This window comes from Salmo trutta, chromosome 22 (assembly GCF_901001165.1).
Source record: "Salmo trutta chromosome 22, fSalTru1.1, whole genome shotgun sequence".
Taxonomy (NCBI): domain Eukaryota; kingdom Metazoa; phylum Chordata; class Actinopteri; order Salmoniformes; family Salmonidae; genus Salmo; species Salmo trutta.
Genome location: NC_042978.1, coordinates 45,660,353 through 45,676,849, shown reverse-complemented (window position 1 = coordinate 45,676,849; position 16,497 = coordinate 45,660,353). Strand labels below are relative to the sequence as shown.

Genomic DNA, 16,497 nt, shown 5'->3' with positions numbered 1-16,497 from the left:
AATGATTGGCACACGAATGCTAGATCCACAGTGGGTGGGATGTGTGCTATGCCCGAACTGCATGCAGTATTCTCCATAGGGAAACAGTTATTGTATATTATCTAAGTATAAGTAAATGTATGCAGGTGTACACACTGCGGTTGACCTGTGTTTATAGTACACGTCAGAACTTACTTAGGATGTTCCGATCACACTTGAGATTGAGTTTTGTGGTTTGGATTTGACTTTTAAGAGTGTATAGTTTAAGCATTTTTGAAAGATTTGGTTAGGCTGCGGGCTGGCTATGATACCCTAGCAGCTTTTCTACCATATAGCTTGGGATGGAAATGTTTCCTTCGTCCATTCTAAATCTAGAATGTCAAGGAATTAACTGAAAAGGACACACACTATGACAGCTCTATGACCTTTGACCCTCAGTTCTAACGCTCATCAGTGACCCGTAACAGTGTGATTAGCAGGGGGAAAATAACTACATTCCCCAACTGGTGGTAATCGATACTGTAATGTTACATCTCTCTGGATCACAGATTGGGAAATATTGCCAGTCACTGTTGGAACTGTTTTGATAATAACTCCAGACTTTAATTCACTACTTGTGTTAGACAACTGTAGACAACAAGCACTGCAGGACATCACATGCAAGGGGCCAATATAGCTCAGTGGAGACTGCTGAGGGGAGGACAGCTCATAATAATGGCTGGAATGGTGTCAATGGAATGATATCAAACATATGGTTTCCATGTGGTTTATACCATTCCATTGACTCCATTCCAGCCATTACTATGGGCTGTCCTCCCCTCAGCAGTCTCCACTACTCAAGTGTCTTTGTATTTTGGCACTGCTCAATTCACTAAGGGGGACAGATCCCTCAGTTTTGATCACGGAGCTGCCCAGTCACATCTGTGTTGTTGTAACCATGTACACCATGTAAAATAAGACACAAATGAAGCATAATGATACTTACACCAGTACAGAACAGCTTTCTATTGGGACCAGAACCAGATCAGACCTGCCCTCTTGGTCTCTCTCTTCCCCTCTCCATTTTCTAAAATCTATTTCACTCTCTGACTTTCTTTCGCTCTCTCTCGGTTCTTGTTCCCTCTTCCCTTCTCTCTGTTCTTGCTCTCTCGTCCCCTCTCTATCTTTCTCTTTCTCTCTCTCTCTGTTCTTGCTCTTTCTTCCCTTTTCTCTCCTCCTCCTTTCTGAGAATCAGATGCCTTTCAGTATGGCAGACCTGGCTGTGGAGAGTTCAGCCAAGTAAGAGCTGTCTGTCCTGGAGAAGAGAAGGGGGAAGAAGAGGAATGGATGGTGGCAGATGCCTGAGCGATCCGTCAGATGATACACAACAGATGGCTCAATATTCTGCCGTCTGTTTTAAAGAACCACACTACGACGAGGGCAGGCCACGGGGGGGGGGGGGGGGGGGGGCCAAGGCAGCTCGATGGATAGGACTCGCACACGCACACACGCACACACACACACACAGAGTACTCTTTGTACGATGAGAAAAACCTAGGATTCCTTATGTCCTTGTTCTGAGAAACGGGACTGTGCCAACGGAACCGTCTCTTTATGGATATTACACATGTCTCTTTACTTCCTCTGCTTTTGTGCAGGTAAATTCATTAAAGACATGCTCAGGAACCTTGGCGACTACTAAGTATTTGAAACCTCCCGTTTTGGGCTGGATTTGTCAATGAGTACGGTTACATGCACACAATAATGCGATTATTATGGATAGTTTCATTACAAATGTTTACATGCTTTGCAAGAAGAACGAGTCCTCTAATAATCCTGCTTCCACGGACACAGCTGAAATCAGGCTACCTGATGGCACTCTGATGAATGCAGAAAATCAATCAGAATAACCGTACTACCACGTTATTATTGGGAAGCATATTCTGATTCTGAGTTCAGACAAAGTTTGCATGTGAAAACTACTTCTAAGACATAGTTCAGTAGTTCAGTAGGTCAGTAGCTCAGTAGCTCAGTAGGTCAGTAGCTCAGTAGTTCAGTAGTTCAGTAGCTCAGTAGTTCAGTAGTTCAGTAGCTCAGTAGTTCAGTAGCTCAGTAGCTCAGTAGTTCAGTAGTTCAGTAGTTCAGTAGTTCAGTAGCTCAGTAGTTCAGTAGTAGCTCAGTAGTTCAGTAGTTCAGTAGCACAGTAGCACAGTAGCTCAGTAGCTCAGTAGTTCAGTAGTTCAGTAGCTCAGTAGCTCAGTAGCTCAGTAGCTCAGTAGTTCAGTAGTTCAGTAGTTCAGTAGTTCAGTAGCTCAGTAGCTCAGTAGTTCAGTAGCTCAGTAGTTCAGTAGCTCAGTAGTTCAGTAGTTCAGTAGCTCAGTAGCTCAGTACTTCAGTAGCTCAGTAGCTCAGTACTTCAGTAGCTCAGTAGTAGTGGTTCTGGCCCGAGTCGGACCAAGCATTGTGGTTGTAGCTCAGAAACTCAGCAGTACAGTAGTAGGTCAGTAGTTTAGTCGCTCAGTAGCACAGTAGTTCAGTAGCTCAGTAGGTCAGTAGCTCAGTAGCTCAGTAGCACAGTAGCACAGTAGCTCAGTAGTTCAGTCGCTCTGTAGCTCAGTAGTGCAGTAGTTCAGTAGCTATGTAGTAGTTCAGTACCTCTGCAGTAGCTCAGTAGTGCAGTAGTTCAGTAACTCTGTAGTAGTGCAGTAGTTCAGTAGCTCTGCAGTAGTTCAGTAGTTCTATAGTAGTTCTGTAGCTCTGTAGTAGTGCAGTAGTTCAATAGTTCACTAACACTGTAGTCGTTCAGTACCTCTGCAGTAGCTCAGTAGTGCAGAAGTTCAGTAACTCTGTAGTAGTGCAGTACTTCAGTAGTTCAGTAGCTCTGCAGTAGTTCTATAGTAGTTCTGTAGCTCTGTAGTAGTGCAGTAGTTCAGTAACACTGTAGTCGTTCAGTAGTTCAGTAGCTCTGCAGTAGTTCAGTAGTTCTATAGTAGTTCTGTAGCTCTGTAGTAGTGCAGTAGTTCAGTAGTTCAGTAACACTGTAGTCGTTCAGTAGTTCAGTAGCTCTGCAGGAGTTCTATAGTAGTTCTGTAGCTCTGTAGTAGTGCAGTAGTTCCGTAGTTCTGCAGTAGTTCAGTAGTTCAGTAACTCTGTAGTAGTTCAGTGGTTCGGTAGCTCTGTAGTTGTTCAGTAGTTCATCAGCTCAGTAGTTCAATAGCTCGGTAGTTCAGTAGGTTAGTAGTTCAGTAGGTTAGTAGCTCAGTAGGTTAGTAGCTCAGTAGTTCAGTAGCTCAGTAGGTTAGTAGTTCAGTAGGTTAGTAATTCAGTAGGTTAGTAGTTCAGTAGGTTAGTAGCTCAGTAGCTCAGTAGGTTAGTAGTTCAGTAGGTTAGTAGCTCAGTAGGTTAGTAGTTCAGTAGGTTAGTAGCTCAGTAGGTTAGTAGTTCAGTAGGTTAGTAGTTCAGTAGCTCAGTAGGTTAGTAGCTCAGTAGATTAGTAGCTCAGTAGCTCAGTAGGTTAGTAGTTCAGTAGGTCAGTAGCTCAGTAGGTTAGTAGCTCAGTAGGTTAGTAGTTCAGTAGCTCAGTAGGTTAGTAGTTCAGTAGGTTAGTAGCTCAATAGGTTAGTAGTTCAGTAGCTCAGTAGGTTAGTAGCTCAGTAGGTTAGTAGTTCAGTAGGTTAGTAGGTCAGTAGCTCAGTAGGTTAGTAGTTCAGTAGGTCAGTAGCTCAGTAGGTTAGTAGCTCAGTAGGTTAGTAGTTCAGTAGGTTAGTAGTTCAGTAGGTTAGTAGCTCAGTAGCTCAGTAGGTTAGTAGTTCAGTAGGTTAGTAGCTCAGTAGGTCGGTAGTTCAGTAGCTCAGTAGTTCAGTAGCTCAGTAGTTCAGTAGCTCAGTAGGTTAGTAGCTCAGTAGGTTAGTAGCTCAGTAGGTCAGTAGTTCAGTAGGTTAGTAGTTCAGTAGGTTAGTAGTTCAGTAGGTTAGTAGCTCAGTAGGTTAGTAGTTCAGTAGGTTAGTAGTTCAGTAGGTTAGTAGTTCAGTAGCTCAGTAGCTCAGTAGGTTAGTAGTTCAGTAGCTCAGTAGGTTAGTAGCTCCGTAGGTTAGTAGCTCAGTAGGTTAGTAGCTCAGTAGGTTAGTAGTTCAGTAGCTCAGTAGGTTAGTAGTTCAGTAGCTCAGTAGGTTAGTAGTTCAGTAGCTCAGTAGGTTAGTAGTTCAGTAGCTCAGTAGGTTAGTAGCTCAGTAGGTTAGTAGTTCAGTAGGTTAGTAGTTCAGTAGCTCAGTAGGTTAGTAGCTCAGTAGGTTAGTAGCTCAGTAGGTTAGTAGCTCAGTAGCTCAGTAGCTCAGTAGGTTAGTAGCTCAGTAGGTTAGTAGCTCAGTAGGTTAGTAGTTCAGTAGGTTAGTAGTTCAGTAGCTCAGTAGGTTAGTAGCTCAGTAGCTCAGTAGTTCAGTAGGTTAGTAGTTCAGTAGGTTAGTAGTTCAGTAGCTCAGTAGGTTAGTAGCTCAGTAGGTTAGTAGCTCAGTAGGTTAGTAGCTCGGTAGTTCTGTAGTAGTTCAGTAGCTCTGCAGTAGTTCAGTAGTTATATAGTAGTTCTGTAGCTCTGTAGTAGTGCAGTAGTTCAGCAGCTCTGTAGTAGTGCAGTATTTCAGTAGTTCTGCAGTAGTTCAGTAGCTATGAGGTAGTTCAGCACCTCTGCAGTAGTTCAGTAACTCTGAAGTAGTTCAGTAACTCTGTAGTAGTTCAGTAGTTCAGTACATCTGCAGTAGTTCAGTAGTTTTGTGGTAGTTCAGTAACTCTGAAGTAGTTCAGTAACTCTCTAGTTGTTCAGTAGTACAGTAGCTCAGTAGTTCAGTAGTTCTGTAGTAGTTCAGTAACTCTGTAGTAGTTCAGTAGTTCAGTAACTCTGTAATAGTTCAGTAGTTCAGTAACTCTGTAGTAGTGCAGTAGTTCAGTAACTATGTAGTAGTTCAGTAGCTCTGTAGTAGTGTAGTAGTTCAGCAGCTCTGTAGTAGTGCAGTAGTTCAGTAGTTCTGCAGTAGTTCAGTAGCTATGTAGTAGTTCAGTACCTCTGTAGTAGTGTAGTAGTTCAGCAGCTCTGTAGTAGTGCAGTAGTTCAGTAGTTCTGCAGTAGTTCTGTAGCTATGTAGTAGTTCAGTACCTCTGCAGTAGTTCAGTAACTCTGAAGGAGTTCAGTAACTCTGTAGTAGTTCAGTAGTTCAGTACTTCTGCAGTAGTTCAGTAGTTTTGTGGTAGTTCAGTAACTCTGAAGTAGTTCAGTAACTCTGTAGTTGTTCAGTAGTTCCGGAGTAGTACAGTAGTTCAGTAGTTCTGTAGTAGTGTAGTAGGTCAGTAGGTCAGTAGCTCAGTAGTAGGTTAGTAGCTCAGTAGTTCAGTAGTTCAGTAGGTTAGTACTTCAGTAGTTCAGTAGCTCAGTAGCTCAGTAAGTTAGTAGGTCAGTAAGTTAGTAGGTCAGTAGTTCAGTAGGTTAGTAGCTCAGTAGCTCAGTAGGTTAGTAGCTCAGTAGCTCAGTAGTTCAGTAGGTTAGTAGCTCAGTAGGTTAGTAGCTGAGTAGTTAAGTAGCTCAGTAAGTTAGTAGCTCAGTAACTCAGTAGCTCAGTAGTTCAGTAGTTCAGTAGCTAAGTAATTCAGTAGGTTAGTAGCTCAGTAGCTCAGTAGTTCAGTAGCTCAGTAGCTCAGTAGCTCAGTAGTTCAGTAGCTCAGTAGTTCAGTAGCTCAGTAGTTCAGTAGCTCAGTAGCTCAGTAATTCAGTAGTTCAGTAGCTCAGTAGCTCAGTAGCTCAGTAGTTCAGTAGTTCAGTAGCTCAGTAGTTCAGTAGCTCAGTAGTTCAGTAGCTCAGTAGCTCAGTAATTCAGTAGCTCAGTAGTTCAGTAGCTCAGTAGCTCAGTAGCTCAGTAGCTCAGTAATTCAGTAGTTCATTAGCTCAGTAGTTCAGTAGCTCAGTAGCTCAGTAGTTCAGTAGCTCAGTAATTCAGTAGTTCAGTAGCTCAGTAGTAGGTCAGTAGTTCAGTAGCTCAGTAGTTCAGTAGCTCAGTAGTAGGTCAGTAGTTCAGTAGCTCAATAGTAGCTCAGTAGTTCAGTAGCTCAGTAGCTCAGTAGTTCAGTAGCTCAGTAATTCAGTAGTTCAGTAGCTCAATAGTAGGTCAGTAGTTCAGTAGCTCAGCAGCTCAACAGGTCAGTAGCTCAGTTTTTCTGTAGCTCAACAGTTCAGTAGTAGTTCAGTAGCTCAGTAGTTCAGTAGCACAGTAGTTCAATGGCTCAGTAGTTCAGGAATAGTTCAGTATTTTAGTAGCTCAGTTGCTCAATAGTTCAGTAACTCAGTCATTCAGTTGCTCAGTAGTTCAGTAACTCTGTAGTTCAGTAACTCAGTAGTTCAGTAACTCAGTAACTCAGTTGCTAAGTAGCTCAGTTGATCAGTAGTTCAGCAACTCAGTAACTCAGTAGTTCAGTAACTCAGTAGCTCAGTAGCTCAGTTGCTCAGTAGCTCAGTAGCTCAGTAACTCAGTAACTCAGTAACTCAGTAGTTCAGTAACTCAGTAACTCAGTAACTCAGTAGGTGAGTAGTTCAGTAGCTCAGTAGTTCAGTAACTCAGTAGTTCAGTAACTCAGTAACTCAGTAGTTCAGTAACTCAGTAACTCAGTAACTCAGTAATTTAGTAGTTTAGTAGTTCAGTAACTCAGTAACTCAGTAGTTCAGTAACTCAGTAACTCAGTAGTTCAGTAACTCAGTAGTTCAGTTGCTCAGTAGCTCAGTTGCTCAGTAGTTCAGTAACTCAGTAGTTCAGTAACTCAGTAACTCAGTAGTTCAGTTGCTCAGTAGCTCAGTTGCTCAGTAGTTCAGTAACTTAGTAGTTCAGTAACTCAGTAGTTCAGTAGCTCAGTTGCCCAGTAGTTCAGTAACTCAATAGTTCAGTAACTCAGTAACTCAGTTGCTCAGTAGTTCAGTAACTCTGTAGTTCAGTAACTCAGTAGTTCAGTAACTCAGTATCTCAGTTGTTCAGTTGCTCAGTAACTCAGTAGTTCAGTAACTCAGTAGTTCAGTAACTCAGTAGTTCAGTTGCTCAGTAGTTCAGTAGTTCAGTAACTCAGTAGTTCAGTAACTCAGTAACTCAGTAGTTTAGTAGTTCAGTAGTTCAGTAACTCAGTAACTCAGTAGTTCAGTAGTTCAGTAACTCAGTAGTTCAGTAACTCAGTAGTTCAGTAACTCAGTAACTCAGTAGTTTAGTAGTTCAGTAGTTCCGTAACTCAGTAACTCAGTAACTCAGTAGTTCAGTAACTCAGTAGTTCAGTAGTTCAGTAGTTCAGTAACTCAGTAGTTCAGTTGATCAGTAGTTCAGTTACTCAGTAACTCAGTAGTTCAGTAACTCAGTAGTTCAGTAACTCAGTAGTTCAGTTGCTCAGTAGTTCAGTAGTTCAGTAACTCAGTAGTTCAGTAACTCAGTAACTCAGTAACTCAGTAGTTTAGTAGTTCAGTAGTTCAGTAGTTCAGTAACTCAGTAACTCAGTAGTTCAGTAACTCAGTAACTCAGTAATTCAGTAACTCAGTAGTTCAGTAACTCAGTAGTTCAGTAACTCAGTAGTTCAGTAGTTCAGTAACTCAGTAGTTCAGTAACTCAGTAGTTCAGTAGTTCAGTAACTCAGTAACTCAGTAGTTCAGTAACTCAGTAGTTCAGTAACTCAGTAGATCAGTAGTTCAGTAACTCAGTTGTTCAGTTGCTCAGTAACTCAGTAGTTCAGTAACTCAGTAATTCAGTAACTCAGTAGTTCAGTAACTCTGTAACTCAGTAGTTCAGTAGCTCAGTTGCTCAGTAGTTCAGTAACTCAGTAGTTCAGTTGCTTAGTAGTTCAGTAACTCAGTAGCTCTGTAACTCAGTCATTCAATTGCTCCGTAGTTCAGTAACTCAGTAACTCAGTAGTTCAGTAGTTCAGTAGCTCAGTAGCTCAGTAGTCAGTAGTTCAGTAACTCAGTAGTTCAGTAACTCAGTAACTCAGTAGTTCAGTAACTCAGTAACTCAGTAGTTCAGTAACTCAGTAGTTCAGTAACTCAGTAGTTCAGTAACTCATAGTTCAGAAACTCAGTAGTTCAGTAACTCAGTAGTTCAGTAACTCAGTAGTTCAGTAACTCTGTAACTCAGTAGTTCAGTAGCTCAGTTGCTCAGTGGTTCAGTAACTCAGTAGTTCAGTAGCTCAGTTGCTTAGTAGTTCAGTAGCTCAGTAACTCAGTAGCTCAATCATTCAATTGCTCAGTAGTTCAATTGCTCAGTAGTTCAGTAGCTCAGTTGCTCAGTAGTTCAGTAACTCAGTAACTCAGTAACTCAGTAGTTCAGTAACTCAGTAGTTCAGTAACTCAGTAATTCAGTAGCTCAGTAGTTCAGTAGTTCAGTAACTCAGTAGTTCAGTAACTCAGTAGTTCAGTAACTCAGTAGTTCAGTAACTCAGTAGTTCAGTAACTCAGTAACTCAGTAGTTCAGTAACTCAGTAGTTCAGTAGTTCAGTAACTCAGTAGTTCAGTAGTTCAGTAGTTCAGTAACTCAGTAGTTCAGTAACTCAGTAGTTCAGTAACTCAGTAGTTCAGTAGTTCAGTAACTCAGTAACTCAGTAGTTCAGTAACTCAGTAGTTCAGTAACTCAGTAGATCAGTAACTCAGTAGTTCAGTAACTCAGTAGTTCAGTAACTCAGTAGTTCAGTAACTCAGTAGTTCAGTAGTTCAGTAGCTCAGTAGCTCAGTATTTCCGTAACTCAGTAGTTCAGTAACTCAGTAGTTCAGTAGTTCAATAACTCAGTAACTCAGTAGTTCAGTAACTCAGTAGATCAGTAGTTCAGTAACTCAGTAATTCAGTAACTCAGTAGTTCAGTAACTCTGTAACTCAGTAGTTCAGTAGCTCAGTTGCTCAGTAGTTCAGTAACTCAGTAGTTCAGTTGCTCAGTTGCTTAGTAGTTCAGTAACTCAGTAGTTCAGTAACTCAGTAGCTCAGTAACTCAGTCATTCAATTGCTCCGTAGTTCAGTAACTCAGTAACTCAGTAGTTCAGTAGTTTAGTAGCTCAGTAGCTCAGTAAGTCAGTAGTTCAGTAAGTCAGTAGTTCAGTAACTCAGTAGTTCAGTAACTCAGTAGTTCAGTAGTTCAGTAACTCTGTAGTTCAGTAACTCAGTAGTTCAGTAACTCAGTAGTTCAGTAACTCAGTAGTTCAGTAACTCAGTAGTTCAGTAGCTCAGTAGCTCAGTAACTCAGTAGTTCAGTAACTCAGTAACTCAGTAGTTCAGTAACTCAGTAGTTCAGTAGTTCAGTAGTTCAGTAACTCAGTAGTTCAGTAACTCAGTAGTTCAGTAGTTCAGTAACTCAGTAGTTCAGTAACTCAGTAGTTCAGTAACTCAGTAGTTCAGTAGTTCAGTAGTTCAGTAGTTCAGTAACTCAGTAGTTCAGTAACTCAGTAGTTCAGTAGTTCAGTAACTCAGTAGTTCAGTAACTCAGTAGTTCAGTAACTCTGTAACTCAGTAGTTCAGTAGCTCAGTAGCTCAGTAACTCAGTAGTTCAGTAACTCAGTAACTCAGTAGTTCAGTAACTCAATAACTCAGTAGTTCAGTAACTCAGTAGTTCAGTAGTTCAGTAGTTCAGTAGTTCAGTAACTCAGTAACTCAGTAGTTCAGTAGTTTAGTAACTCAGTAGTTCAGTAACTCAGTAGATCAGTAACTCAGTAGTTCAGTAACTCAGTAGTTCAGTAACTCAGTAACTCAGTAGTTCAGTAACTCAGTAGTTCAGTAACTCAGTAACTCAGTAGTTCAGTAACTCAGTAGTTCAGTAACTCAGTAGTTCAGTAGTTCAGTAGCTCAGTAGCTCAGTAGTTCCGTAACTCAGTAGTTCAGTAACTCAGTAGATCAGTAGTTCAGTAGTTCAGTAGATCAGTAGTTCAGTAACTCAGTAATTCAGTAACTCAGTAATTCAGTAGCTCAGTAGTTCAGTAACTCTGTAACTCAGTAGTTCAGTAGCTCAGTTGCTCAGTAGTTCAGTAACTCAGTAGTTCAGTAGCTCAGTTGCTTAGTAGTTCAGTAACTCAGTAGTTCAGTAACTCAGTAGCTCAGTAACTCAGTCATTCAATTGCTCCGTAGTTCAGTAACTCAGTAACTCAGTAGTTCAGTAGCTCAGTAGCTCAGTAAGTCAGTAGTTCAGTAACTCAGTAGTTCAGTAACTCAGTAGTTCAGTAGTTCAGTAACTCAGTAGTTCAGTAACTCAGTAACTCAGTAGTTCAGTAGCTCAGTAGCTCAGTAAGTCAGTAGTTCAGTAACTCAGTAGTTCAGTAACTCAGTAGTTCAGTAACTCAGTAGTTCAGTAACTCAGTAACTCAGTAGTTCAGTAACTCAGTAGATCAGTAGTTCAGTAACTCAGTAATTCAGTAACTCAGTAGTTCAGTAACTCTGTAACTCAGTAGTTCAGTAGCTCAGTTGCTCAGTAGTTCAGTAACTCAGTAGTTCAGTAGCTCAGTTGCTTAGTAGTTCAGTAACTCAGTAGTTCAGTAACTCAGTAGCTCAGTAACTCAGTCATTCAATTGCTCCGTAGTTCAGTAACTCAGTAACTCAGTAGTTCAGTAGTTCAGTAGCTCAGTAGCTCAGTAAGTCAGTAGTTCAGTAACTCAGTAGTTCAGTAACTCAGTAGTTCAGTAGTTCAATAACTCAGTAACTCAGTAGTTCAGTAACTCAGTAGTTCAGTAACTCAGTAGTTCAGTAGCTCAGTAAGTCAGTAGTTCAGTAACTCAGTAGTTCAGTAACTCAGTAGTTCAGTAACTCAGTAACTCAGTAGTTCAGTAACTCAGTAGTTCAGTAACTCAGTAGTTCAGTAGTTCAGTAACTCAGTAACTCAGTAGTTCAGTAACTCAGTAGTTCAGTAACTCAGTAGTTCCGTAACTCTGTAACTCAGTAGTTCAGTAGCTCAGTTGCTCAGTAGTTCAGTAACTCAGTAGCTCAGTAACTCAGTAGCTCAGTAACTCAGTCATTCAATTGCTCAGTAGTTCAGTAACTCAGTAGTTCAGTAACTCAGTAACTCAGTAACTCAGTAGTTCAGTAACTCAGTAACTCAGTAGTTCAGTAACTCAGTAGTTCAGTAACTCAGTAGTTCAGTAACTCAGTAATTCAGTAGTTCAGTAACTCAGTAACTCAGTAGTTCAGTAACTCAGTAGTTCAGTAACTCAGTAACTCAGTAGTTCAGTAACTCAGTAGTTCAGTAACTCAGTAGTTCAGTAACTCAGTCATTCATTTGCTCAGTAGTTCAGTAGTTCAGTTGCTTAGGTTGAAGGGATTCACAGCCAAGCCCTCTATAGGCGTGTTGCAGGACTGGATAAGAACCTATAACCTATAACCCTGTAATGTCATCTGCACACAGACAGGAGACTGCCCAACCATAACTTGTCAGCAGCTGACATGGTTACAGGGTGCTATCCACATTTGTGAGCTTGCAGGACAGAGGCCTGCTTTGCCGCCGGCTAGGTGGTCACATGAACAATCAACTAGCTCTCACAGTATCACGTCAGAATTAGACGTTCGTCCATGTTTCTCAAACGTCCAATTTTTTTGTTGTTGCAAACATCAAACTTTAGAATCAGAGGGCAGATGCTTACGCCCGTTGACAATCCCCGTCCACAACACCCTAGCAAAATAGAAACCTACTTGAAGGTAACAGTGCTCACGGTTGGCCCTAGTGGCTGGTTTCCACGTCATCTCTCGACGTCCTCAGACATGGATGGACGTTGAATACTGAATTGTATCACAGGTGACCTGGCTGTATAACAGTCTGTTCTCACATGTGCACACATACACTACACGCACACCCAAACACACACGCCCGAATACACACACACACACACACACACACACACACACACACACACACAGACACAGACACAGACACACACACACACACACACACACACACACACACACACACACACACACACACACACCACACACACACACTGTTCCTCCTGCTAGCTGTTGGTAGGAATGTTTACGTGTGCTGTTCTGTTCAGATCCCTCTGTGCTTTCCTACATGTCTGCTGTCTGCTGCTCTGTGGATGTGACAGTGTGTGGAGTGCTGTCTGCTGCTCTGTGGATGTGGCAGCGTGTGGAGTGCTGTCTGCTGCTCTGTGGATGTGGCAGCGTGTGGAGTGCTGTCTGCTGCTCTGTGGATGTGGCAGCATGTGGAGTGCTGTCTGCTGCTCTGTGGATGTGGCAGCGTGTGGAGTGCTGTCTGCTGCTCTGTGGATGTGGCAGTGTGTGGAGTGCTGTCTGCTGCTCTGTGGATGTGACAGTGTGTGGAGTGTGTGTGGCGTGTCACCAGCCTTGGCGTGTTCTCTACGTCATGCACACGTCTGTTTACTGACTAACTGGCTGACTGGTTTTCTGTGTCCCATTCCCGTGTCCTGTCTGTCGGTCTGTCTGTTGTGTTGTTGTGTTGCTGTTTTCCTGTGCTCCCTACCATTCTCTGTTTGTTTATGTGCTTGTTTGCAGTGCCTACAGCCATGCAAGGAACTGTGGGAGACCAGAAGAGACCTGTCTCAGAAACCATGTGAGGTAAGCACCCTCCTCTCCCCTCCTCTCTCTCCTCTCCTCACATCTCCCCTCCTCTCCCCTCCTCTCTCCTCACCTCCTCTCACTTCTCCCCTCCTCTCTCCTCCTCTCTCTCCTCTCCTCCCCTCCTCTCTTCCTCTCTCCTCTCCTCTCTTCCTCTCTCCTCCTCTCCTCTCCTCCCCTCCTCTCTTCCTCTCTCCTCCTCTCTCTCCTCTCCTCTCCTCTCCTCCCCTCCTCTCTTCCTCTCTCCTCTCCTCTCCTCTCCTCTCCTCTCCTCTCCTCTCCTCTCTCTGTACTGTGGTAGATCTGTTCAAGTACCCCCAACATGATGTACCCCTAAAGAAGTGTAGCTTAGTGAGTCCATATTTCTTGTTCCCAGGCCTAGAAACTGATTGGTATGGACAGTTTGTCCCGTCCATTAGACAACCTGAAGCTCAAAAACTCAAAAGTCTGTTAGTGTTTACCTGACAGAGAAAAGAGATCTTACCAAATAGGAGATGTTCAAATACCAGACATGAAGGTTGCTCCTTTCAGCCCCTCCACCCAGCCAGACTACTGTCCCTGTCTGCTCCTTTCAGCCCCTCCACCCAGCCAGACTACTGTCCCTGTCTGCTCTGTGGGCCCCTCTATGCCTCTAGGAGGGTAGTGGTGGCCACAAATGGTTATTGTTGAGCGTAACCCTCCTCTGGTGTAGTTATGCTAGCCTTTTATCCCTGGATTTGAAGCGTGGGTCCTGGGCTGTCGGGGGAGCGATACTTACAGAGTTACAAAAGATCAGAGGAGAATTGAGGTCTATTAACTAAGCCTAGTGTTTACAGTCAAATGGTGTGTTACACACACACATACACACACACACACACGCGCGCAAAGGGAAGAGGCAGGGACGGCTCATTTGGTGATGTTAAGAGCTAACATCTCTGTTCAGACGTTAGCTCTATTTAAATAGATAAATAATACATCAACTGTTGGGGTGTTCTGTGTGTGTGCCAGCGTAAAGGCTTGTGTTCTGTGTGTGTGCCAGCGTAAAGGCTTGTGTTCTGTGTGTGTGCCAGAGTAAAGGCTTGTGTTCTGTGTGTGTGCCAACGTAAAGGCTTGTGTTCTGTGTGTGTGCCAGAGTAAAAAGGCTTGTGTTCTGTGTGTTGTACAGCTAGTAGAGTCATTCCCTGCAGTAAATGACTGGTCTTAGTATTAGTGACAGTAAATGACTGGTCTTAGTATTAGTTACAGGAAATGACTGGTCTTAGTATTAGTGACGGTAAATGACTGGTCTTAGTATTAGTTACAGGAAATGACTGGTCTTAGTATTAGTGACGGTAAATGACTGGTCTTAGTATTAGTTACAGGAAATGACTGGTCTTAGTATTAGTGACGGTAAATGACTGGTCTTAGTATTAGTGACGGTAAATGACTGGTCTTAGTATTAGTTACAGGAAATGACTGGTCTTAGTATTAGTGACGGTAAATGACTGGTCTTAGTATTAGTTACAGGAAATGACTGGTCTTAGTATTAGTTACAGGAAATGGCTGGTCTTAGTATTAGTGACGGTAAATGACTGGTCTTAGTATTAGTGACGGTAAATGACTGGTCTTAGTATTAGTTACAGGAAATGACTGGTCTTAGTATTAGTGACGGTAAATGACTGGTCTTAGTATTAGTTACAGGAAATGGCTGGTCTTAGTATTAGTGACGGTAAATGACTGGTCTTAGTATTAGTGACGGTAAATAACTGGTCTTAGTATTAGTTACAGGAAATGACTGGTCTTAGTATTAGTGACGGTAAATGACTGGTCTTAGTATTAGTTACAGGAAATGGCTGGTCTTAGTATTAGTGACGGTAAATGACTGGTCTTAGTATTAGTGACGGTAAATAACTGGTCTTAGTATTAGTTACAGGAAATGACTGGTCTTAGTATTAGTTACAGGAAATGACTGGTCTTAGTATTAGTTACAGGAAATGGCTGGTCTTAGTATTAGTGACGGTAAATGACTGGTCTTAGTATTAGTTACAGGAAATGACTGGTCTTAGTATTAGTGACGGTAAATGACTGGTCTTAGTATTAGTTACAGGAAATGGCTGGTCTTAGTATTAGTGACGGTAAATGACTGGTCTTAGTATTAGTTACAGGAAATGACTGGTCTTAGTATTAGTTACAGGAAATGACTGGTCAAATCAAATCAAATCAAATGTATTTATATAGCCCTTCTTACATCAGCTGATATCTCAAAGTGCTGTACAGAAACCCAGCCTAAACCCCCAAACAGCAAGCAATGCAGGTGTAGAAGCACGGTGGCTAGGAAAAACTCCCTAGAAAGGCCAAAACCTAGGAAGAAACCTAGAGAGGAACCAGGCTATGAGGGGTGGCCAGTCCTCTTCTGGCTGTGCCGGGTGGAGATTATAACAGCACATGGCCTAGATGTTCAAATGTTCATAAATGACCAGCATGGTCAAATAATAATCATAGTAGTTGTCGAGGGTGCAACAATTCAGTAACACAAGAGTAAGTGTCAGTTGGCTTTTTCATAGCCGATCTTTGAGAGTATCTCTACCGCTCCTGCTGTCTCTAGAGAGTTGAAAACAGCAGGTCTGGAACAGGAAGCACGTCCGGTGAACAGGTCAGGGTTCCATAGCCGCAGGCAGAACAGTTGAAACTGGAGCAGCAGCACGGCCAGGTGGACTGGGGACAGCAAGGAGTCATCAGGTCTTAGTATTAGTGACAGGAAATGAGTGGTCTTAGTATTAGCGACAGTTAATGACTGGTCTTAGTATTAGTGACGGTAAATGACCTCTCACAGCCATTCTCCCCCCACCTCTCACAGCCATTCTCCCCCCACCTCTCACAGCCAGCCTCCTCCCCACCTCTCACAGCCAGCCTCCCCCCACCTCTCCCCCCCACCTCTCACAGCCATTCTCCCCCGCCACTCACAGCCATTCTCCCCCCCACCTCTCCCCCACACCTCTCACAGCCATTCTCCCCCGCCACTCACAGCCAGCCTCCCCCCACCTCTCCCCCCCATCTCTCACAGCCAGCCTCCCCCCACCTCTCACAGCCAGCCTCCCCCGCCTCTCACAGCCAGCCTCCCCCACCTCTCACAGCCAGCCTCCCCCCACCTCTCACAGCCAGCCTCCCCCCACCTCTCACAGCCAGCCTCCCCCCCACCTCTCACAGCCAGCCTCCCCCCCACATCTCACAGCCATTCTCCCCCCCACCTCTCCCCCCCACCTCTCACAGCCATTCTCCCCCCCACCTCTCACAGCCAGCCTCCCCCCACCTCTCACAGCCAGCCTCCCCCACCTCTCACAGCCAGCCTCCCCCACCTCTCACAGCCAGCCTCCTCCCCACCTCTCACAGCCAGCCTCCCCCCCACCTCTCACAGCCATTCTCCCCCCCCACCTCTCCCCCCCACCTCTCACAGCCATTCTCCCCCCCACCTCTCACAGCCAGCCTCCCCCCACCTCTCACAGCCAGCCTTCCCCCACCTCTCACAGCCAGCCTCCCCCACCTCTCACAGCCAGCCTCCTCCCCACCTCTCACAGCCAGCCTCCTCCCCACCTCTCACAGCCAGCCTCCTCACCCCTCTCACAGCCAGACTCCTCTGTGTGTGTGTATGTGTGTGTGTGTGTGTGTGTGTGTGTGTGTGTGTGTGTGTGTGTGTGTGTGTGTGTGTGTGTGTGTGTGTGTGTGTCTGTGGGTGTGTCTGTGGGTGTGTCTGTGGGTGGGTGGGTGTGTACATTAGTGAGTTATAGCCATTGGCAACAGGTGTGTGTTTGTGTGTATGTATATACTACCATACACAGAGGTCTGCCAAGGTGCTGGTGTTTCTCCATGTCTGTGTGTTGCCAGTTTATATGGCAGAGACTGGCCATGGTGCTGAAGGGGACTGTGTATTCTGTGTTGTGTGTGTGTGTGTGTGTGTGTGTGTGTGTGTGTGTGTGTGTGTGTGTGTGTGTGTGTGTGTGTGTGTGTGTGTGTGTGT

General features: G+C 43.8%; 1 protein-coding gene across 1 annotated transcript in view; it reads left to right on the top strand.

The window, feature by feature from the left end:
• Positions 1–16,497, top strand: part of anos1b (anosmin 1b) — a 146,763-nt gene that overhangs the window by 85,576 nt on the left and 44,690 nt on the right. The window contains exon 3 of the mRNA XM_029708159.1: positions 12,462–12,524. Coding sequence (XP_029564019.1) covers positions 12,462–12,524 — 63 coding nt within the window. The remainder of the gene's footprint in view (positions 1–12,461; positions 12,525–16,497) is intronic.